Raw genomic sequence first — 24,769 nt, forward strand, 5'->3', positions numbered from 1 at the left:
TTTCATGGCGAAACGATAATACAACGAGAATAATCGTTGAATAGAATGTGTAAGATTCAAGGAGGAATATATCTGAAAAGCAGCTCACACACCACATATGAACATTCCTAATAAAATATTCTTATTTAAGAGAAAAAAAAAATGTGTTCGGTTAGTCGACAGTTAGTCGACTAATTTTACACGTCAGGTTTAATAATATTCATGGTTGTAAAATTGACCAATCACGGTCATTCGATTCTTGATTGGTGATTGGTTAGTTTTAAAACTATGGATGTTACTGAAATCCAATTAAGGGTGACATGTCAACGTTAATCGATGTCTCTGAAATGCCGCGAGAAACCACGAGTACCAACAGCTAAATGAGAAATTTTACAATTGGTGAAGCTTCGCGTCGCGTTTTTCACACGTTTCGTATTTCAATATACTTTAATATTCTTTTAAAATATATGATTCTTCTTCAATTATATGTATAATTTCGCCAGAAAATAATCGCGAGATTGCAAAAGTATCGCTCGAGCTTCGTTATCTTATCCTTGTTCGTATCGCGAAGGTTTTTTGGCGCACGATTTTTTTCTCGCAAAAAACTCGTTAGCTCCTGTTCTTGGAAGAGATATTCGACGACATTCCCCTCCCCTCCCCCCACCTATCCGTCCAGCCTAAATTTTCCGTAACGCTCTTCGCACAAGCGCGATTATCGAGACGTATTATTTGTTGCTATTTTGTTGCTCTAAAATAACCTAAAAATATTTTAAAAAAAGTATATTATTTAATTAATACCACTATATACTCAGTCTCGCCGCGCCGTACCATTCACTTGCGCGAAGTAAAAGTAAATAAAAAAATGTATCGCTCGCATGTATTTGGTACTAAAATAATCTGTGGACGATGTACTATCGAAATATATAAGAAACTGAATTTGTTGCTCGTCTTAAAGTATTAAAAATCGATACTTTGTCGCCGCGAATCCTATACGACGCGCTCTTATATTATATAAATTAACTAAAAGAATTTGTTGCTCTCATGTTTTTGGTACTAAAATAATCTGTGGACAATATACTATCGAAATATATAAGAAACTGAATTTGTTGCTCGTCTTAAAGTATTAAAAATCGATACTTTGTCGCCGCGGACCCTATACGACGCGCTCTTATATTATATAAATTAACTAAAAGAATTTGTTGCTCGCATGTTTTGGGTACTAAAATAATCTGTGGACGATGTACTATCGAAATATATAAGAATCTATAAAAAAGAAGGAACGCGAGATAGTCGTGCGCGACGCGGATCCGATGTCAAAACAAAACGTGCCTTTATCTACTTTCAGACGATACAAAGCGCTGCCGAACATTTCGGCACGATGACATGAAAAGGCTTCTCTTTTCAAGAAACATATATACTACATATTGGCGTAAGACACTGCTATGTCTTTTTATATATATACATATATGCAAAACTGTTTGAAATTAACAAAAATGAAATTTCGAGATATAGAACGATAAAAGATAATCATATGTATTCTGTAAAGAGCAACAAATTCAGACTTTTATATATCTCGATAGTATATTGTCCACAGATTATTTTAATACCAAAAACATGCGAGCAACAAATTCTTTTAGTTAATTTATATAATATAAGAGCGCGTCGTATAGGGTCCGCGACGACAAAGTATCGATTTTTAATACTTTAAGACGAGCAAAAAATTCAGTTTCTTATATATTTCGATAGTACATCGTCCACAGATTATTTTAATACCAAAAACATGCGAGCAACAAATTCTTTTAGTTAATTTATATAATATAAGAGCGCGTCGTATAGGGTCCGCGGCGACAAAGTATCGATTTTTAATACTTTAAGACGAGCAACAAATTCAGTTTCTCATATATTTCGACAGTATATTGTCCACAGATTATTTTAGTACCAAATACATGCGAGCGATACATTTTTTTATTTACTTTTACTTCGCGCAAGTGAATGGTACGGCGCGGCGAGACTGAGTATATAGTGGTATTAATTAAATTATATACTTTTTAAAAAATATTTTTATGTTATTTTAGAGCAACAAAATAGCAACAAATTCTAGTGTATTTTATTTTTTGATTCGAGCATTCTATATATTTTTTTCACTATGGGAGGGCTGGCTTAATGTCAAGTTAGCACCCCCCACTTTGAATGTAAATTCCTGCTAAACGGTTTGAGCAACAAAATTCTGACTACGGCAACTAATTAGCACATAATTAGCACTAAATTATTTGATGTATTTGATTTAATTTGGCGTTGGTGGGGGGGCTAACTTAATATGGGTGAAAATTCTTCGAACGAGATCGCGAACGTGTGGATTGACCTGGACGATGTGAATCTCGAAGAGGACGTCTCTCCTTTTTCCTCGATCGAACGGCGCGAGGCCGTGAAGTCGGCGAACGGAAGCCTCACCCGCGGTGCACCCGGGGAACGAACGCGGAAATGCACCGACAGCAGGCGCGTAACAACCGTAGATAGACACCGCTTGATTGAACATCGGTTTAATGAAAAGTTTAACTCGCCCCTCGTTCGTCTCACTGCGTCATCGTCGCCAATGTCGGCGTCATCGTCGCGTCGCGTCTCACTCGCAAGACGCAATTTATTTCGTGAAAGGCCCACCGAAATTAAAATCAGGCGCTTAGGCATTTCGGCGTATATTTATGCACCATATTTAGGATCTTCAGCTCGACGCAACATGTTGTGTATAATCCTCGTATGTTCCCAAAAAGGAATTCAGAAAGTAAAATGTGCAAAATGTGAGAACGATAATCTACGGGATCGTATATATATATCGATAATCGAACTTGACTTGAATAGAATAACGATGACATTTCATTCCAAGTCGTGTTTATCAATAGTATTTATTACGTAATGCAAATCGTACGACAGGCATTCACATTGAGAAGCAGGCATATAAAAGGGTAATTGATACGTGATTGTGATATAGTGTTTTTTTTTTTTACAATATCTATGAACCGCGCGATAAGCATTGTTGCAAGAGATTAACTCGCCTATGATTGAATTGTTGAAGACTATAGCAGTTGCATTGACATTCGATTTAATGATCTCATTGCATTACTAATATTGTGCATACATTACTATTAAAACATCACATCGAGAGCACTGTAAAGGCCAACGGTTCCCGATTGAGAAACGGCTTAGCTAATTGAAATGTACTGGGTAACGCGAACGGTTATCTGTCCCAATTCTTAGCAACAGTTTTACATTTGATACAAATCAAGCGACTGCAAAAATTTCTTCAGACCTTTCTATTTGTGTCAAAATATACATGTCATATATGAAAAATATATTACAAATCTACATATTAATCTATCCATTTATTATATCATATTTCACGTTATTATCCAAATTTTTAATAACGTTAATATTGCAAACGATATTTATGCAAATAAAATGTGATTAATAGTCCGTGACATTAAAATTGCTAACACATGTTTATTAGTCTGACAAATGATTTCGCTGTTAAGATATAACGGAATCTGCAATAACGATTTGTTATATCCCCCTGATGCGTTTTAATGTAACAAATTACACATCATCTACTCCACATTAAACTATACAATATCGTGAAAATCATCATGGATGAATGAACGGACGCAGCAGACACATCGCGCGTATCCAACTTAAATTCCAGCTCCGAATATTTTGCGCAAATGGTCCATTGATCGAACATGAATTTAATTAAAAGTCGATCTTGTTCTGTGAGTAGCTTTCGCAATTATTGCTACATTGTTATCGTTGCCGCTGACAAGGTGTTGCAGCGATAGATAACGTTAAAAGATGTCACGGCGCTTGGAGCGTGCTATCGAGACCTAATGATGTACTCGTAGCACGTTTAAACGCTCGTAAATTAGAACGCGACCAGTTTCGGCGCAATTCTTCCCGCTTACGAGAACAGCCCTTATTTACGAGTAGCACGTCCAAGATGCTCGAGGGTCATCGTGGTTCATCGGCGGGATAGAGCACGCGCGAAGATATCAACTCGAGTGTGTTATGCGCTAATTCCGTAAATTTCTCTCTGCGCGATTTATATCTCTTGATTACGTCATGTTAACCACTTCTCATCTCGGTCATCAACCGAGAATCATGATTTAATTTACGCATCGGAAGATCTCAATGCACATCCATCTAACGATCGAGGCGAGATATCTCTGGATATTAGATCGCGAGATAACTCGCATAGAAGTGCGAGAATATACGCGAATTGATACACGTGGAGGCCGCACAAACTGGCCACGAATTGGTTTAACTCATGGATTTACTCGCCGTGAAAGTTCGAACAGTCGAGAAAATATCAAGCGGAACGTACACGAGGTCTACCGCGTCGTAAACGCCAAAACGAAGATACACGTGTTGCAGGGCGGGAGGAGAAGGAGAAGGAGGAGGAGGAGGAGGAGGAGAGAAAGAAGCCGGGCGGGTGGTTGAACCGATCGTATATCAAGCGTAATAGAGAATTGCCCCGGTAATATACCGGAATAATTCCAGGAAATTTTCTAGACAGTCCGTTATACTATAATTACAGGAGTGCGAGAGTAAGTTCTCGTATCACGTCGTTGATAATAACGCGCGAAGAATTTGCCGGGCAATCGCGGCGCGAGGAATAAAAAGTTTGTCCCAATCATACACGAGACGACCGTCGCCGCGTTGACGCGGATCTGTTTTCTGCTGCGATCTCTATAATATGTAAATTGAAGATCGACGAATGATCATGTTGTCAAAAAGAGATGATCTCTTACCGTATACTTTAATAAAATAAATCATCCACACACGCGCGTTTCTCACATCGATGAATTAATAATTACCGCTAATCATACCATTTCGCGTTACGTCTGCACTGGATCGAGTGAGTAATAATGTCCAGATTGTCCAGATGCCAGCGTATATAACGATATAATTCTACCGTATTTATTACAAATGTATCTTACGCATATTTCATTATGACTTATAAGATTATTTTGTAACTGTAAATTTTAACGATTAACTTTTATTTCGCAGTTTCCCTGTCATCAATGTACAATTTTCCTGGAAGAAAACTGTTATTCCCTTATTATGTCACGCTAAGAAATATTAAATTGCATTAAAAAAGCAAGACGTGAAATATTTCCGTTTCGTGCGTTAACGTCTCGTATAATCAAAGGAACATTGAAGTTAAAAGTCTTCGATCTCGGAAAAACAATACGGAATTTCTCACGAGCGCTTCCGCGACAAGAAGTGGCGAGAGAAGGACGAGAGAAGGACGAAAAGAACAGTATCAACCTGAGCATCGCATCGGAACGCGATCCTGTCGAGTTATCGGTCTTATCGATCGACCATAACGACGAATTTCCGTCGAAGCGAGAGAACGAGCGGGTAGATTAAGGCGAGCGCGCGTGGAAGGGAAGGCGGGAAAGGTAGGGCGGAATGGAAAAGATGATTGGTCGGGAGTGAAAAGAGAGGCGCGGATCCTATCGGAAAGTAATTACCGGGCTGGTGGTGCGGTCGTAATTAATCAAATTCCGCGTAGGGATGACGCGACGAAAACGAATCGGCCCCAGGGGAATCCATTAGCGAAACACGCGTGTCTCGCGTGTATTATCTTCGGCCGGCGCGCATACGGAAGAGTGCGAGCGCGCTTACACGCGTACACGAACGGCCGCTCGCACGGCCCGCACTCTCGGTACTCTCGCACTCGCGAGGCGTTAGCTTCCACTTGACGCGCACGATCCTTGCACCTTATCCGACTAATTGTGCGAGACTCTTTCTCTCTCTCTCTCTCTTTCTTCTCTTTTCTCGTCCGGGAGAACCGTGACGGATCGACGGGTCAATCGAGGTCGTCACTCGGCGCATCTCGCCGCGCTTCTTCTTGCCGCTTATCTCCGATTACACCGAGCGGAGCCATCGGTTTTCCGCGCGCGAGAGATGGGAGCGCGGAACGGATTAAGTGTAACTCGGAAGAAGCCGATCCAGAGGAGACTGGGTTAACTGACCCTGAGCTGGCGATTCGCGCCGTCCCTTACTGGATTATAGTGCTATAACACGCGAGATAACCGCAACGTGTCCCGCGCCAACTCAGAGCTATCCGCTACTTTGATGGATGTTTGACTCTTTTCCACGATAAATCTTTGTGAACAGAAATCTCGCCGGTTTATTTTCCTTCCGCGTCTAACATATTTTAAATATCCTATCTAAAGGGATATATATATATATATATATATATATATATATATATATATATAATTGGCAAACGCGGATTAATCCGTGATAATTAATAGAGAATAGAGGCGTGCATAAAACATATCACTTGAGCGTGAAATTTCTCTTCCTATTGTTTATCGTTTCTTACTCTGATCGCGAAAATGATTACGATTCGTAACACCAACGATTTTATCGATACGCAGTTCTTTGTTTTAGCTCGGCAACGTAATGATAAAATAAGGAAACATTCTTTATTGTACGGAAAATAAACGCGACTTTGTAATAAGATACTCGATAATGCTTTTTGTCTAACAGTATCATTATTCACGCGGTAGATACGCTCCTTCTTATTGCTTATCGTCGGTTACATTACGAGATAGACGGTACGATCGTGTAATGCGAAACGGCTTTAAGGATAATTTCACGACACATAGCACGAATACTTCTCTATTAACGCCAAGTACAATCCTTAATGTATAACGCAAATGAAGGCGATCTGTCGACGCAATCGTCGCCTCGCGTCTCGACTATATAAGTCGTAAAATAAAATTTCCCTAATAAAAGCCACTTTCTTGTAATATCGTCAATATAAGCAAGATCGTAATATTCCCGCGAACGGCACAAAGAGAGAAGGGGAAAAAAGGAATTAAATATACAGATGATCGTGAGACACGCGTCTAATAATATTCGCGATGAAAATTATCAATCGCTAATATTAGTATCTGACACGTTACTTTCCCGTGACTGGCGATTAGTATGCAGACTTAAAGCGCTGCATGCGTGTAAATCGTATAATGGCACTGCGTCGGAGAAATTCTCGAATACTTCGTTAACTGCTCCACATCCATAACTGCCTGTCGTATCGATAGGCCAATCAAATCGCGCGTAATCAACCACCTACGCGACTTTCCTGCAGCGTGCATCGATCGGAAAGTGCTTTTCCCTCTAAGCGTTGCAGCCTGATCGGTCGCGAGACGAGACGCGTGCGGCGGAATGCACCCCAGAGCTCGAGACGTGAGATCGCCGATGATCGATCGCGAAATTAAGTATAAAACTAAACTCGCACACGCTAACGAAATCCAATCTCGCGTGCAACCTTCGGATTCCGTCGATCGGGCAATGACCGACATATACATAAAAGTCGCTTCGTTTATTTCATAATCCGATATAATGGAGAGAAAAGCGGACAATCTGATGCACAGAGAGAGAGAGAGAGAGAGAGAGAGAGAGAGAAATAGAAATAGTGTACGAGACTGCCTTGGCAAATGTCATCATTTTAAAATAACCGTCCAATTAAATTTTTATAAACTCGAGAAATGTGACATCAGTCTTCATCAAATCATGTACTAATAACGTTCCAACACACACACACACACGCGCGCGCGCACTTTTAAGTTATCTAACGATAAATATAATTCTTAGCGCGTATGTTTATTTTTTTAAAGTTAATGTTTCATTAATCAATTTCGAGTTTATATTTTTATTTCTTCGGTAACATCATAAATATATATATATTACTGTTTATTCCGGCGGGTCGCAAACTTTCACAAGTAACGAGTTTTTTTTTTTTTTTTTTTTTTTTCACGGAATCGCGAAATAGGATGTTTCGTTGATGAGGCAAAGGCGCGTGATGCACGTGCAAATGAGGTCTACGCTCGGCTTAACCCGACGCTTGCACTTTCCCGGTCGCACCAAGTGCATTGGAAAGTGCGGCTCACACGCAGTTTCCCGTCCCTTTTCTCTCGCGCCTTCATCTCTCGATTGCCTTTACCTGCGTTATAACCCGGTACCGATCTGCCTATCGAGCGCTTTCTCTCCTCGACGCCTCGATGCATATACGTACGCACTTAAAACCTCTCTTCCATCTCCCCTTCCCCCTTTACCTCTCACTCTTCATCGTTTCGTTAAACTTGGAGGAAACGCTCGGCTGCAGCCAGCCGCGGGCTCCTGGGGCCATGGAATGATCGAGAGTGACCGACTTTGATCGGGATCACGAAACATGGCCCGATTTTAACGTTTTAACGCCTTTGGCAAATCTGAGGAGTTTCTTAATCGTCCCTCATCCCTCACATCTTTGTTATAACTTAATTAAGTAATTTATTCAAAGGCGTATGAAAAACGAGAAATATATTAATCACATAGTTCTATTCTTTCTCCGTCGCTTTAAAGTGGATCGAAAGAGAGAGAGAGAGAGAGAGAGAGAGAGAGAGAGAGAGAGAGAGTTCTCTGTGAGAAATTATAATTTTTCAAAGAGAAATGTTAGGCAAAAGAGAAAAATTATCAGATATGATCAAGCATAAATGTAAAATTACACTTGCGAGACTGTGACAAGTTGAATTATCACGATAATCAAATTTCTAAAAACGAGCGTCGTTACGATTTATGTTATTTTCGTTCATTAACGCAACGATATCTATACGATTTTATGATATCCGGTATTATAGACATTTATAGATATTCGGAGGACAATCATGCCGCATTGATAATTTCAAGCAACTTATAATGTCACTCGAACAGCGGCGTGTTGCTTAAATTATTTTATTCGCATTGTCCCGATAATACTTGATGACATCATCCTTAAAGTAATAGAAATTGATTTACGCGTTATTAATCTTTATATTTAGAAAAAAAAAGAAGAAGAAATGTTTTTAATTATTATCGATAAATTATTATTATTTTTTTCTTTTTACTATCTAGACGAACTTTAAAAAAATATGTGTTGAAGATTTTGAATGAAATTTCTCTCGAAACTTTATAAATTGCTTATAAATCGCTAGCGATGTGGTTATAAAACGGCTTTATTGGACGCGCTTGTAATCCCGGTATGATAACCGCGGGGTGGGGGAGGAGGAAGAGAGAGATATCGTACGATCGCGTAGAGAGCGCAGGGATTTTTCTCGGCTTGTCTTCCGCGGTCTGTAGTCTGTATGCCTGTAGCCAGGCTCGCCCAGCTGCCAAGGATTTTACGAGCCGTTCCTTTCCGAACGGCGTTATGCACCGTAGACTCTCGGGAGCACACCTTGGTCCCGGCCCTCTCGTAGGAGTTGCCGAGCAATCGCCTACTTCTTACGACGTACACATCATCTAATGTCTACTCTTGGTCAGCCCGATAGCCAGTCGGTATCGTTCGTGCCCGCGCGTGTGAAAGGAAATTTTTTTAACAAGTATCGGCGAAGCATTAAAGTAATTGAATTTTTCGCGAGATTTCGCGCGCGGAATCCAGTCCGAAATTGCAGTCCTCTCTCATGGGTATCGTTAATCGCCAGTGTAAAGTAAAACGCGGAAAAGGCTCACATTGAAAGTATTGTGACTAGCTAAGCCTTGGGCTCGTTTCTCGCGTAACGCCGATGTGAAAAACTCGAAATTTACGAGCGAGAAATACCGGCGACTTGTCTTTTTCCGCGACTATTTAAATAGATTACGGTACCCTGTGCATTTTGAACGCGAGGACGAACGACCGGGTCGTTTAATGCCTCGCCACCCACTATCGAGAAGAGGGAGAGGAGGACGTTGGGTAATCCAGGGAGACATGGGAAACTCGATAACGGATGGTTATCGCGCGCGTTGCCGCTAGGAGCGCAAGAAAATGATGGTAATCAGCTACGCCGATAAGGATAATCCTGTTTTTTCTCCCGCTAAACGATCGCTGTCCGTTAGGATTTATTTTCAACTGTCGGACCGATGCGAATTGTTCGAGAGAGGCGTTTCTGCTCAAGAAAATCGCGCGATTCGTCGCCGCGTATGTTCCACTTCACGGTGAAACGTACGAACTGATTATTGAAGCTATCTAATCCTCTGGCAGCGCATCGCTATGATTTGAAAAGAAAGAATATTTCGCTGCCCGCATTTCATCCAATAAATAAAAAAGATCCTTTAAAACAAGATATGAAAGATACGATTTATCGTCGCGCAAAGTGCTAGTTCGTACGAGTGAGTTTCCGGCATTCGTCATTAGCAAAAACTAGGTCTGTCGACCTTAGCGTATTTTTGTACAAAGAGAAATTTTGTTAATGTGCGCGTGTTTAATAATTGTGCTTTGCGCGATACGTGATATAAGCCGTTATTCGATGAGAGACGGTCTGTTTTTTTTTTTTCTTTCATTGCAAATCTAATCTCTATTATTCCTGAAATGAAGATAGCGAATGTGGTGAACGATAGTGTTACGCGTATCACACACAAGAGCGACTACACGGTATACTTTCGCACGATCTGACGCGTGATATAGATTCAATAGAGAATTAATATATGTAAATGACTGCGAAATGATATGGCGAAAGATACGAACAAACTCATTCTCAAAATGAAGAATTGTTAAGGCTTATATCGCGTTGACAATTTCTTATACGAAACAAAATGGACAAAGACATAAGTAGAGAATACCATATCGTGATGATGTCGAGATAAATAATTTCGTCCATACATATATATTTTCACTTTCAATTCTCCAGAATATATAAACGCGTTATAACGTTCATTCTCTATTTTAATTCGAAGCTACACGTGTTTGTGACGTGAACGCTCGCGGGTTAACGAGCGCGTGTCACGTTTTGCAATTCGAGTGGAACGTGCGGGCCCCGGACAAAACCAGATTCGCATTATGTAGCGCGGTATTACGATTAGAGCCGCGTGTATTCTAGCACATTGATTGCATAATCCGCTTGTACAATAAATAAGCGGCTGTGCGCTTACACTCGCTCGCTCGTTCGCATCGAAAGAACGCGAGCGTTGTCACCTGTCGGCGGGCAATCGCACGTTGTGAGAAAGTAGTGCAAAATATATTAGAAATATCGCAAAATTATGACTTTTCAGGAGCAGCACTGCGAGCGTGCCGCTTCGCAATTGCAACAGCACAATAGCAGCGTGGCGACGGCGAACGTTGCACACGCGAATGCATATACATATATCTTTGCCTCGTCGTTGCGCTCGGGAATGCGGTCTATAGCGCGTAGGATCGAGAGCGGACCAACGAGAGGTAGGAAGGGACCAGAAGCGAGCGAAGAAGGGAGAGAGAAAGAGAGAGAAGAGACGTACGAGCGTGAACGAGACAAGGGAAACGAGAAGGAGATACGAGGAGAATGGTTGAGAAGGACAGAAAGAAAGGGAAGAGAAAGAAAAAGAGAGAGGGAGAGAGATTATACGTAGGAACGAAAACGAGATAGAATGAAAGAAAGAGAGAGAAGAGGAGAAGAGATAAAAGAGAAGAAGAATCATTGGTAGGGAGGAGGATGAAGGGAGAAGAGGAGCGCGCACGGCAGTCGTAAACGGCAACAATTGCTGCGGGCGTTGCCACTCGAAAGCCCGAGTGCCTAATGCCAGATGTCAGACGGTGGTTAGAGTCATTACGGTCATCACTTCGTACCGCGATATATACCGGCGTCCGAGATAGATAGATAGAGAGAGAGAGAGAGAGAGAAAAAAAAGAGAGAGATGCATCCTCGAAAGATACGACGGCATCGCTCGCGCGATTCACGTTCGATTCATAATCTCGATACAGTGATCGCGAAAAGTGTAGCGACGAGTGATCGTTCCCGTCTTCTCGGTCCTCGAGAAGAACTCCAAGGGTGCTCGGAGGAAAGTCGGCGCGTCTCGAAGTAGAGCACGCTTGGCTGCATTTTTCTCGAGTCCCTCGTTCTTTTCGAGCTTTGTTGTTAGAGACGGACAAAAGACGCCGTGGCTTAATGATCCTCCGTCACCGGTTAGGATGCATAATGGGAGCCTGCGCGAGGATGAATTGGAACCAGTGTTCCCGACCCAGTGTAGGCCGCGCGCGTACGTGTACACGGGATATTATACGCACGCGTTATTCCGTTATTCCTCGTGCGTGAATATACGCGGATATTGTTAGATTCGATGAGTGGTGTTTTGCTAATAACGCGATTTCTATGCGAGATTGCAAACGGGAGATACCGAAAAATTAATTATGTCATAATTGAATAGCTAATCAATCTGAAAGCAATATTTGTGCTATTCGTGTGGTTTTATTTATTTATTTTTTTTTTTTTTTATACTCGTGATTGCCTTCGACATTTATCGCTATCGGAATCAAACGACCACACGTTTGGCGTTAAACGGAGACGAGAGCAGAGACAGTGGTTTCTCTTAGGAATCGAACGCGAGAAGTCGACTCGCGCGCGAGTCCAACTTCCAAAACCCGTTTCTACAGCGGAGCCGCCGTAGATCTGGTCTCTGTTCGCGAGATAGAAAGAGCAGCGAGCGAGCGAGCGAGATAGAGAAGGAAGGAGCAAGATCGAGAGACAGACGGAAAGAAAGAGAGAGAAACATATGAAGAGGAAAGGACAGGAGGCCCCGAGAAACGAAGGACCAAGGGGGTGGAGTTGCATCGAGAGGGATGGAACGAAGAGGGCGTCCGGGCCCGGGACCCGGGCCAGGATCCGATTCCGAGAGGGCCCGAACGCGAAAAATATGTAATTATAATAATTACAGTTGGGCGCGCGCGGACAACAATTATAAATTATCATTGAACTAGGCAGCGAAACGTCGATAAAATATATATCGTACCGGGGGCAGCCATTAACATCGGGTCGTCGCATTGCGCACGTATGGGCCCTCGCCAGATGCGCGCGATGCTTGCCGCGGCGATTGAAAAATGCACTCGGTTTATTCCCGTGCAATTTCCATCGGCATTCGGCGGCGTGTAGTCGCGTTGCACGCGGATGACAATCCAACGGGACAAAAAAGGGCCGAGCGTGCTCGCGCGCGCGCGCGCGCGCGAGACAGACGGATGAAATGTGAGAGGGAGGAGGGAGAGGGAAGAGAAGAAGGAAGATTTCTTCCCTTTCTTCATTTTACGTTCCTGCTTCGCGTGTGTCCCTTCCATCGCGTCTCTTCCCTCCGGAATCTACGGCCCATGAATCGATGTTGTATGAATGACGGACGCGCTTTTACGAAGTCGTTTCATGGATGAGAATATATCTCGATCAGAAATGCGACAGTCGAGATGCGTTAAGCATATGCAGCGAGAAGCGTTTTTATCGCTCGCGCGTCTAAAGCGTAAAGAAGCGCATTGACCGTGTCAGGGAGATACCGTCGACGATCGGCTCGCTGATTGCGGCGAATTAGTCTCTCCGGCATTATCGGCGTATTACATCAGACTTTCACTTTCGGTAACTTTCAGCGCCGAGTTCGAATTGCGTTTAGGTGCGGGAAAAATATTTAAAGAGAAGAATTTAGCGCCTCTCGCGTTACGCTCTTGCTCCTTGGTTGCGCCAGAGAGATCTCGATTTCTCGCGGCTCTATCTCGCGATAGTATTGTATGATTACCGGCGCGCGAGCTAAGAGGTGTAATGTTACTTTCGACGATTATACACGTCAAACGTAATACGATCATTCGTAATGTCAGACGACAGCCGGTACACGCGTAATCGCTTTTGCAAAACGACGCGATGTCTCAAATTTCAGAGACGCGCGAACCCCCCGCTATGTCAACTCTTCCGGGATTCGCTCTTCACTCCCACCCCCTGTCCTTTATTCCCCGCTCGTCGTTATCCCGTTCGGAGCGTATAGAAATGCGCGACCGCTCGCACGGCAGGATGTACCAACGCGCCCCGGCTCATAAAGCACCATCGGTGTGTCGGGACTAACTTGTTCGCGCTCTAACACCGCTCTGGGGAAGAGCGTCTCGTCGTTGTATAGCGGCGGCGACGGCCCCGCTGAGGAAACGTCGGCGGGATTCCTCCGCGAGCGCCACGTGGTCGATATAGTACCGGAATACGAGGTGAGACGAGGCGAGACGAGGCGAGAGACGAAGGAAGCAACGGAGAGGCGCTGTACTACTCATCTCCTCCTCCTCTCTGGTCGGCGACGCTACGCCCCGAGCGATTCGTGTCGCCCCGTTATCCGCGTGTCCATACGTACGCAACACTTTTGCGTACAGTATATACTTTCCTCATTCAGGTCGCTCTCGTATTCCGTCTCTCGCTCTCCCCTCCCCATCCTTCTTTGTTCCTCTCGAAAGAAGAGACGCGCGATGAGAAGTCGCGCGCGGATTTTACTTCACCTACGAATCGCGTACATCTTTCCCGGAATAAAGAGACGATGATCGATAACGCGCACTACCTGGATAACCGCGGTACTAATTGAAACGCGCCGAAGAAAACCTCTCGCGAGTACCAATTACAGCTTTCCCGTAACGTACGTGCCTGACAGCTCACGACTGGCTTACGAGCGATGCGTTCGTGCCCTTTCGCTTGTTTGGCCGCGTGCAAGGTAACCTTTAACGCGAATCTTAGCGATTTTACGCGCGAAACGACGTGGCTTATGCAAGGGTTAAACGGAAAATATCCACCGTCAACTCTTTCGAGTCGAGGCGCGACATTCGAGATATTAATTAATAGAGGCTCGTCGCGAGAGCTCGGGTAAACGTCTCTCGCGATCGATTGCGATGACGGATCAATTAGGGATTGCCGTATAAAGGCCTGATGACGGATTTTCTTCGATTGCGAATGACGGGAAAGATTAGTTGGTTCTTTAAGTATATGTCAATTAAACCTCGATTTCTCGCATCGTCGACATTCGCGAACGCGGTTCGTAACTTCTGTATAATCGATTTGTGCGCGCAAACGATGACGATTTAACGACGAATTAAGATAGAGAAATCAATCTCACCCCGGAATCGAGTTTTCTTTGAATACAAATATCAATTACACTCTTAGAAAGAGAGAGAGAGGGAGAAAGATCACCGACAGTACCGCCACGCTCGTTAAGCGAGATGACAGCGTTACGTCTGCCGACGTTTAACACCCGCGAACGCGAACGTTCAGACAAGTGTGGAAAATATTTCGCGCGTCATATAGATATCAAGCGGCATGACAAGTAATTCGCAAAATTACAACAGCCCGCGGATCTATCTCGCAACTTTTTGCGTTACAATCCGGCTAACAAAACAATCGCTGTTAGCGTTTTACTATACACACACACACATATATATAAATATTTATATTTACTATATTATTTACGATTGTTTTGTTAGCTAAATTGAAAGAGTGATATATGTATATGAGACTTGATTAAGGAGCGCAGTACTAAAACACAATTATATGACGCCGCAGCATGTGAAAAGCAGTAACGTAAACATATCGTTCATTTTAACAGCGTGCACCCACAGAAAAGATTTCCGGATCTAACGCCATTACTCTTCAATCTATCATAATATAGGATCGATATAGCGACAATCATATTTATTATTGAAAAAGGAATATTTTAATCTTAAATGGAAAATTCTTAAATCTAGAATAAAATGCTCTTGGTGCTATCCCGTTAATTTTCTCACAAAAATGAAGATGGAAATTTGTAGCGATCTAACATCAAGTTATTCTAAATGCAGGAATATATAAGCTTAGATTTGTATATGTTACTCTTGTCTCGAGATAGTAAGACAATCTTATTTAATTCGAGAGAGAAGAAAAGGAATTATTGATTTAATTTTAAAATTGTTTTATCTTTATACCGTATAAGGTTGCGATACGATTAAATACGCGAAGAATATTTTTTGTCTCGTTATGAGAAATCCTTTCCGAGAGTGTGCGAAACATTTTTCATCGTAGACTCGTTCGCCCGTCACGCGACTCGACGCGACGTTATCGAAGCGTGAAGAGAAATGATCATCGTTTTCGCGCGATCTCCTACCTTGAGAAAGCAGCGTCCGACGGGCACGTCCTCCGGCACGGTGGCGTTGTAGAGCGGCTTCTCGAAGATGGGCTCGTTGTCGTTGTAATCGTGCACTGTGACGCGTACGGTGGCACTGCTGCTCAAGGGAGGCCGTCCCGAATCGGTGGCGATCACCACGAGGATCGGGGCCGGGTCGATCTCGCATCGCACGTGCGCGACCGTGGCGATGAGTCCGGTGACGTCGTCGATGGCGAACCACGACGTTGCGTTGAGCAGGGAGTAACGTACGGCCGAGTTGGCGCCTTCGTCGAGATCGGTCGCGGTCACTCGTAGCACCGACGTGCCGGGCTCGGACGCCTCCAGAAGATGAGCCTCGTATCTCTCCTGCGCGAACTTGGGCGCGTTGTCGTTGACATCGGTGACGAGCAATCGAAAAGCGCGAACGGCACGAAGCGGTGGTGTGCCGGCGTCCGTTGCCTCGACCGACAGATCGTAGACGGGCTTCTCCTCGCGATCCAACGGACGCTCCACCACCACTAGATAGATGATGTTGTCTCGCGTGGCGAGACCGAAGTGACCCTCGCCACCGGTCAGCGTAACCGTGGCGTTCGAGTATTCCGTTCTAGAATCGGGATCGCTGACGGATATCCGGGCGATGAATTCGCCGGGTTGCGCGCTCTCGCTGATCTTGGGGGTCGCGTCGTCCGATAGGAAGATGACGGTGATGGCCGGCTGATTGTCGTTGACGTCGGTCACGCGTACGGATAGAAAGGCGCTAGCTTCGAGCGGTTGGGCGCCGCGATCCCGGGCGACGATCACCAGCTCGTGCCGTTCCTTGGACTCGAAGTCAAGGGGTTTGTTGACGTAGACCACGCCGGTCTCCGGATCGACGCGGAACATCTCCTCGCGATCGGACTGCCGGCGATTGACCGAGTACTCGATGCGGCCGTTGTCACCGGCGTCGGCGTCGGTCGCGTTCACCGCCAGCACCGGCGTGCCGATGGTCGCGTTCTCCGGTACGCGCGCGACATAGCGCGTCTGATTGAAGATGGGCGGATTGTCGTTGACGTCCTGCACCGTCACGTTCACGCGCAACGTCGAGCGGAGCGGTGGCGTTCCGCCGTCGAGCGCCTCGATCGTCAAATGATAACGCGAACGCGCCTCCCGGTCCAGCGAGCCGGAATTCTGCAAGTCCAGATAGAGGACACCGTCTCGGCCGCGATGCTGCGATAGCCGGAAGACGTCGCCGTGATTGCCGGATACGATCTCGTAGCGTTGCGTCGAGTACTGGCCGAGATCGGGATCCTTGGCCGGTGGCAACGCCCGTTTGGCGTCGCGCGGTGAATTCTCCGGGAACTCCACGTCCACGTGGTCCACGGGAAAGGTTGGCGCGTTATCGTTCTCGTCGAGGACGTTCACGACGACCTGTATGTTCTGTTGCAACGCTACCAGGCTATACGACGGACGGGTCTCGCGGTCCAGTTGTACCCTCGTCCTTATCTCGCCGGTCGCCTGATCGACGATCAGATCGGACTCCACCGATGAACCCGGCACCGACACTATCAGGTATGGCGGATTGTCGGCGTCGATAAAGCCCACCCTAGTGCCCGGCCGCGCATTCTCGGAGACCTCCAGGTACTTTACGTGCTCGGACAGCGCGCCCGGGGCGAGGGTCGCTCCCAGGACGAGGAACAGTAGCAGATGCCGCATCCTGGGGGTCTCCGACACCACGCCACGGCCGTCCTCCTCCTCCTCCTCCTCCCCCTCCTCCTCCTCTCCCGTCTTCGTGATATTATCTCGATCTTTCCATTCCTACGCGCGGCCGCTAGTCTCGCGAAAGGCCGAGTACGCGATGACCAACGAGAAACGTATCGCTCGGTGTCTTTTCGATGTCCTTCTCTTTCTCGCTCGCACAAAATTCCTCCCTCGTTCGCGACGACGAAACTCACGGTGATTAGCACGGCGCTTTCCTTTCCTTACCGGCACCTTTATTATCACCTAACCTAACCTAACCTAACATATTTAGCACCAGCACCAACGAACCACGAAATCACTGCTTTTATCCTATCCTAGGTTTCTCTCGGTTATAGCATCACTTACACCGACGCGGAGTATTATCTCTATTTTCTCGCGGGGAAAAAAAACGTAGCTTCGCGTTCAGAAAACCGGCAATTGTCTCACTGCATCGTCGACCCGTCGTGGCCGCCCGAGCCCTTTCCTGGTGCAATCCGCGACATACCAGGGTCGCGGAGATTCCTTTACTCGAATGAACGCGGTCGAATTACGACGTCGTCTCTCTCTCTCTCTCTCTCTCTCTCTCTCTCTATCCTTCGAAATCTTCTCTTCTCTCTTACTCTCACGCTGTATTCACGGTTGATTTCCAGGATACTTCTTCTCTTCTATCTTTCTTCGCCGACTCGGACACGTCCTAAGTACACTCGCTGTCACCGGGAATATCTCGACGGCGAGATACGGCACATCCCTCGCGTTAGATCGACGATCCGATCAGTACGACCGGTCGTGAACCAGGGGCGCGATCGTCTCGCGTCATAAATGGTGTCCCGTCGGACACCTCGTGCGTCTGTCCTTGGGGACACGCGTTTCCGTTCCACGCGGCTAATTCGTTCCACGATGTCCCGGGCCGATTGTCATTCTCCCTAGCTTCGCGCAAGACATTCGTTTCTTCCGTCGATCTTAAAAATCTTAAGCGAATTTCATGACCAGGCGAGAGATTAAAATAATCAGAATCGAGTATGGAGCGAACGGAAAAACAATTATATTCGTATACGTATTTCGAACTGTCACTCGCGACACACACTGCGTAACATAAATTACGCGCTTCTGCTCGATCTTGCGTAGGCGAAACGCCGCGCCAAGTAACACGATATACCCACCGACGTTCACTTGGATACTCGCGAATCGCGATTCTCTTGCCGGCACTGCCGGGACGCGCGTAATCTTGTCCGTCTCTCTTCCCCGTTTACGCGTCGATATCGACGATAGGCCTCACGATCGGAGTACTTTTGGTATCGCGCGCGCTGAAAACTCTCACGCGCGTCGTTTTTTAGGTAAACGACGGGTGGGAGGAACCCGTACGCGCGAACTCCGCGACGAGAGACTAACTGGTAAAGTTAGGCTTCCCTTGAGAGATTACGGCACGAGGTGTCGTCGCGTACTCGAGCCCAACGTTCGTTCCGCGCGGCTTCGAGGTTAGGCATGCACTGACATGGCGGCACCTGCGATGCCTACCCTTCCCCTGACTCGACGGGCCCGCACGGTCGCGCGGGAGAGCAAGGGGGGAGTTGGCGAAGCTGGACCCAACCGGCGGCCATCTTGGAGAGGGGAGCAGCGATGCTGCTCGCAACCGGGCCCCGATCCGATCCCCGGCGTTCAACGCAGCTCCTCGACAGCGAGCAGCTAGACCGTACCAAACTCTCTTACCTGCCTGCTCGCATGCCGACTCGCTCGCACTCCTCTCACATCCTTCTCCTTCTCTCCTTCATCGTCTCTCTCCACCGTCCTATCTACCTACCTACCTACCTGAGCGCTCGGTATGCGAGGAACCGACTTACCGTCGGCGCTCATTCCGCGACCGGCCCTACGTAGAGCCTCCTGTACGTGTCTCCTGTGCCAAAGTCCTGGAATTTCGTGACGCGACGAGAAAAACGGCTACGAGGGAACGTGCCGTCTCTTAGAAACGCGTGAATGTACTTTCGCGAAAATAAGCTTTTCGAGAAAGATTTTCGGAACGAAAGGACGCGTCGATGTCTCGTACGAATTGTCTAATGACTAATGACAGGGGGCAAGACAGGTTCTGGAATTTTTGCAACGTGACCAGAAAAATATCGGAGCGATTCTAGCGGTCGATATATCCCATGAATTGCCTAATGATTTAAGGTCGAATAAGACAAATCGTCGAGATTCTGGAATTTCATGACACGACGAGAGAGAACATGCGACATCTTTTATATTGTTAGACACGTAAATCAGAATTAGGAAAACGCGAAATGTCTTCTGGATATGACATACAAATCATCTAATATCTACGATCGAATAGAACAAATTGCGATCAGGTATTAGGGAAATCTGAAATTAAATGGAATAAATTTTTAACTTTTTCAAATATCATAGACGCTCTCGTGATAATCAATTTACACCAGATTTTTATCATAAATTTACATTTCGACCATATTCTACATGACTTTTATATCTTGCGTTTTAATAGATTAGAGGCTGCTAAATATATTTTCAATGGCACGTTAATTTTAATATTCCGTTACGAAACCAATCGTCTGATATTAGTTGTATAAATGTATGAAATATCATCGGACATTTCAAACTCGCCATCAACCGCGAATATATAATATACGCACATGTATAGATTTATAGAGGAGTAAAATAATTTATGTTATAGAGGGACAATTTTTACAGACGATATAAATTTTATAGATAACAATATATGTAAATGTATATTACTATTCTATATCTTTTTACATGGAAAAAGAATTGTGGAAATCATAAATGTTGTTCTTATAATATAACTCCTTCAATAAGCATTGTGCAAATAATATCGTTAAATACGATGCAAATATTTGCTTCTCCGAAATTATAAATGCTTGTCTCCAAAATGCCAATATTCTTATCGATACAATATATCGTAGGATATTCTTAATACAAATGCAATCATAATTTCATTAAAAAATCTCAGTATACTGATAAAATATAAAGTTCAAGATATCGTTAATATTAGATATTAGACTATCGTCATTTCCTCGATTGCGGAGAATCTCGTTGAAATATATAATACTTGCCGAGGACGGCGATCAAAAGTTAACGAACGTTTACGGCAACAATTAGACGAGGATAATGAACACCGATCGGGCAATCATCGTAGAACCGTCGCGAATCGGCAATTCGTTGCAACCGGCCATTACGACGATACGCTAATACGTTCCGTTACGAAGCCGTCGATGATCGCGTCGCGAGAAAGTGTTACTGTACGGCGGTTTATTATTTCGTGAACTTATTGATAATCAATGAATCATCGCGCTGGCGCGCAAAATTAGGCAGGAACGAAAGAAAGATCTATCGGTTCCGACGGCGACGACGGCGACGACGACGACGACGACGACGATGGCGGCAGCCGGTCGGCCGCCGTGCAGAGACGCGACGTGCACCGGGGGTCGAGGACCCCTGGTGTCTCTCTTCTTCTTTCTCTCTCTTTCTCGTCTCTCTACCTGATTCTACGAGTAGGCAGATAAATCCGCCGCCTACTACTATTCGCTGCGGCACGGACAATACGCTCGGGACGGTGCGGTGCATCATCGTCCGTATTGTTCGCTCGGTCAACCGCTCGGCTTTTCTCGCAGGTGCTGGAAGCAGAGCGAGCGCGCGCGCACACACACCATCGCGTAACGTAACATGACGACGCGCGGTGTATAATACCGCGGTGACACGCGAATATTTCCCGGAAATTAAGTCGTTTGTGCGCGCGGAAGTCACTTTCCGCGTGAATTTCGCGCGTAGAAATAACGCGCGATTAGCGCGCGCTCTTAATTTCGCAAAAATGACTTGAATTGGCAATATAGTTAGCTTCAATGACGTGAGAATATGCGGATCGGGTTTGAAATTGTTTGCCAATTTCGCTTCTTGGACAGATCCGAGGAGAGAGAACTTCTTCTCGGTAAATCGTCGACGCGCCTATATGTCGAGGATGGTTGCTCGACGCATCGACAGACGATCGGCAGCAAAAACACTTCTTTGTAATAATAATGACTTCCATCTGCAGCCAATGTGTATCATTTTTCGCATGATAGAAAGAAACGTGTTGCGTGTTGTCACGCTTGCCTGCGTTCCTACAGCATCGGGACGAGAGAAATTGGCGCACCTGCGAATCTCTACGTCGAGAGGAAAGCGAGGTGGTGTTCGGTACTGCCGAACGATTCTTCATCGTACGACTGTTCTCGGAACGAGACTTCCTCCCTCTTTCCCAATTCACCTCTTGCTCTCCTCTACTTATTACCTTCCTTATCTCTCCTAATTCTCGTCGTTCTCTTTCGGCTCGTTCGTTTTCGTTCTCTTCCAATCTCCTCTTTTCTCTATCTCTTCTTCTTCTTCTTCCTCCTCTTTTTCTTCTAAGGTCGAACTCACGATGAAAATGCCACCGTCACTGTCGTGCCCGATTCCCCTCTTTTAGCGACGAGGCACATTTCTACGAAATCGTTCCAGCGTACACCAATTTCGGCGCGACGTGGTGGCACGGTCGCTAGAAGAAAATTACAGAGTTTAGGGATAAAAGCTGGTAGCACGGGGACAGAGAACGAGGACGCAAAGAAGAGGAAGGAACCAAAGTGGTTCGTGGATATAAGGGAAGACGGTGCGATAATCTGAGATCAAAGAAAGGAAAGAGAGGACCGAGCTCTCGTCATTAAGCGAAATGATTGCCGCTCGCGAGGACCACCTACACTTGCAAAGAGGCGCCCCAAGGACGAGTGCACCCCAAGGATGCTGGACCGCCGCGCGCTTTTACAAGCATACGAATGGAACCCCGCGGTTTCGTCGACCCACTTCCGGCGAAGCCAATCAGCAAGCGTCGGCCGCCCAGAAAACGCTACAGAATGCAACAGAATAAGTATTTTGAAAGATCAAAAACGGAGCCGTCGTGTCATTATTCTCGAAAGTGAGATAGGTGTACCGATAAATAACTAGTTAAGGAATTTACTCGTTGTATACTTCAGATTTTTATTCTACGTCTGGATAAGATTTCGCGCAAGATATGATCGATTTTGCAGGTGTCGGCGAAAGAGAAAGAAAGAGATGTTTTAAAATACAATATAATTTAATTCTTCGTGATTTTTTATCGCGTATGGGATTAGAATTATTTCATTAAAGCTGAAGAAATCAAATTATGCAAAGTCGCAGGAAGGAATACGAGTGTTTAGCGAACGTATAGGCAGTGCACGATCGAGTTACGAGTTTCGAATGTCCGTCCATAGTCGTGTCTACCTCTAGTATTTAGTAGCGACGCTCGCTTGAATTTCGTAAAAATGCTATTTGATGGTGAGAAAAAGGGAGTCGAAATGATACTATAGGTTTCATACTACATCGGTATCGTAATAATCTGCTATCTAATTTCCTTTCACTTGCAGAGAGATAAAAAAATTAAAAAATATAAAAATATGTTAAAAAATACATTTTTAATCCTCAATTTGATTTCGTTTTTAAGTTAAAATCCTTTAAAATCGATCGATTGTTGTTCCTCTATATCGTTCAAAAAATATTCGGACAAATATTCTACAAGGAAGAGATAGTATTGTAATATACAATATATTTTCATAATTCAATGCGATATAAAGACCGCGTTGAATACGTGGATTGTTTCATTTTACAAAGAAAGCGTTCGCATACAAACATCATAAATACAATTTTCATAAAGTTCCGTACATTTTAAGCAACTCTCTACGCTGAAAAAGTTAACAACCGTGGACGCGTAACGCGCGTGTCTGGATGCGGTGGAAACCGTACGTAGGAAAGAGAAAGAGAGGTCGGGGAAGTACTTTCTCACGACGATTCACAATTTACGCGACGCGCGGCACAAACGCGCGGACAATGTCGCGGAGTGATGAAACGGCGTAAAATAGTAGTACCGAGGAAAACGATGATGGAACGCGCAGCGGAAAAAGAAAGGAGAGGATTTGTCGAGTCCGCGAGTTGGTTGTACGGAGAGGCGCCGAAAATTGGACACTGGTGGGGGTGATGGAGACCAGCCGCATAATGACAGGGTGCCTCGCGCCAAGGTCCCGCTAACGAACCGGCCCACGGAACCCAAAGGGTCCGGGCTTAGGACACGACACTGTATTATTTTACCATTTCGGAGGTCGGGGGCATCATCAGAAATCATCGCCGAATCCATATAATCAGTAGACGGTTACGTGCAGCCATGATTTTTAAGAGCTGCACAGGGGGAGGATGAGAAACGAAGAGTGACGCGGAGAGAAGCGAGGGAAGTAGAGACCTAATAAGGCGAGTGGTGCCTCCACGTCATCTCCTTGTCCTCGGTATCCTTTCAGAGAATTTCGCGAACTTCTGCTCTCTCGATGTGCTTCTCCGATATGAACTTATAGGACTCATCGGGGCCGCGCTAATGACACGAACGCGATAAAAAGCAAGCGCGAGCTACTTCTCTGTCCGCCCTGTGAATCTTTTTCATCCATGTCGACTCCATCTTGTACGGAGGTGGGCCTTGAAACGTCCCAATGAGATTGCGAATGCACGGTAGGACGATCTTAGGTAGGACGATGCGATGATGGAAGGGCGAAATTGCTCGCGAAAAGAAAGAAAAAAAAAAAAATGAATAAATTCGAGAGTCGTGCGCAATCTCTGGAAATTGACAAGACAGAGGTGAGAGATCCCGAACACTTCGTTAAAACGAGTGTTTTTCAATTTATTTTTCGCGTCTCTCTTCTTCCAAAGAACGTGTCTCTCGATAATTAAAGGCAAATTGCTTCAAGAGCCTGTGTAATCGCAGAAATGTACATATTTGACAATATCAACTCAACAATTTTTACTTTTTTCCTATATATTGAGCAAAAGAAAGTATAAACGCATCGTACTGAAAAAATACATAATGTTAAAAAATACGATTTAATAAAATGCTTATTCACGAATAATGGACAATAATTAGCGTATAATTACAATTACGTATAAAGTATTAGAATATATACATATATTCATAAAAGTTTAGTACTTGGACCATTCGTTCTTTACGTATAGTTTGCGTTATGTTTGTTATTAATTCTTGAATTAATTGAGATATTTATAGCAATTTATGAAAGCTCTCCGTAACGATCTTCATCGAAATAACAGGATGAAAAAAAAATTCGATGTACGAGTCACCGATATTATATTCCACGGTACAAGATCGCAGTCG

General features: G+C 44.9%; 1 protein-coding gene across 2 annotated transcripts in view; it reads right to left on the bottom strand.

Moving 5' to 3' along the window:
• The window catches only part of Ds (dachsous cadherin-related 1), a 323,661-nt gene extending 306,021 nt beyond the window's left edge, over positions 1-17,640 (bottom strand). The window contains exon 1 of one of the 2 annotated variants that reach the window (XM_070294922.1): positions 15,859-17,640. In XM_070294922.1, the coding sequence (XP_070151023.1) occupies positions 15,859-17,550 (1,692 nt within the window). In that variant the 5' untranslated portion in view covers positions 17,551-17,640. The remainder of the gene's footprint in view (positions 1-15,858) is intronic. The other variant, XM_070294921.1, reaches the window with a different exon arrangement.
• Between the last annotated feature and the right edge of the window lie 7,129 nt (positions 17,641-24,769).

This window comes from Polyergus mexicanus, unplaced genomic scaffold (genome assembly GCF_030449975.1).
Source record: "Polyergus mexicanus isolate NDT 795.1 unplaced genomic scaffold, iyPolMexi1.0 SCAF_4, whole genome shotgun sequence".
NCBI lineage: Eukaryota > Metazoa > Arthropoda > Insecta > Hymenoptera > Formicidae > Polyergus > Polyergus mexicanus.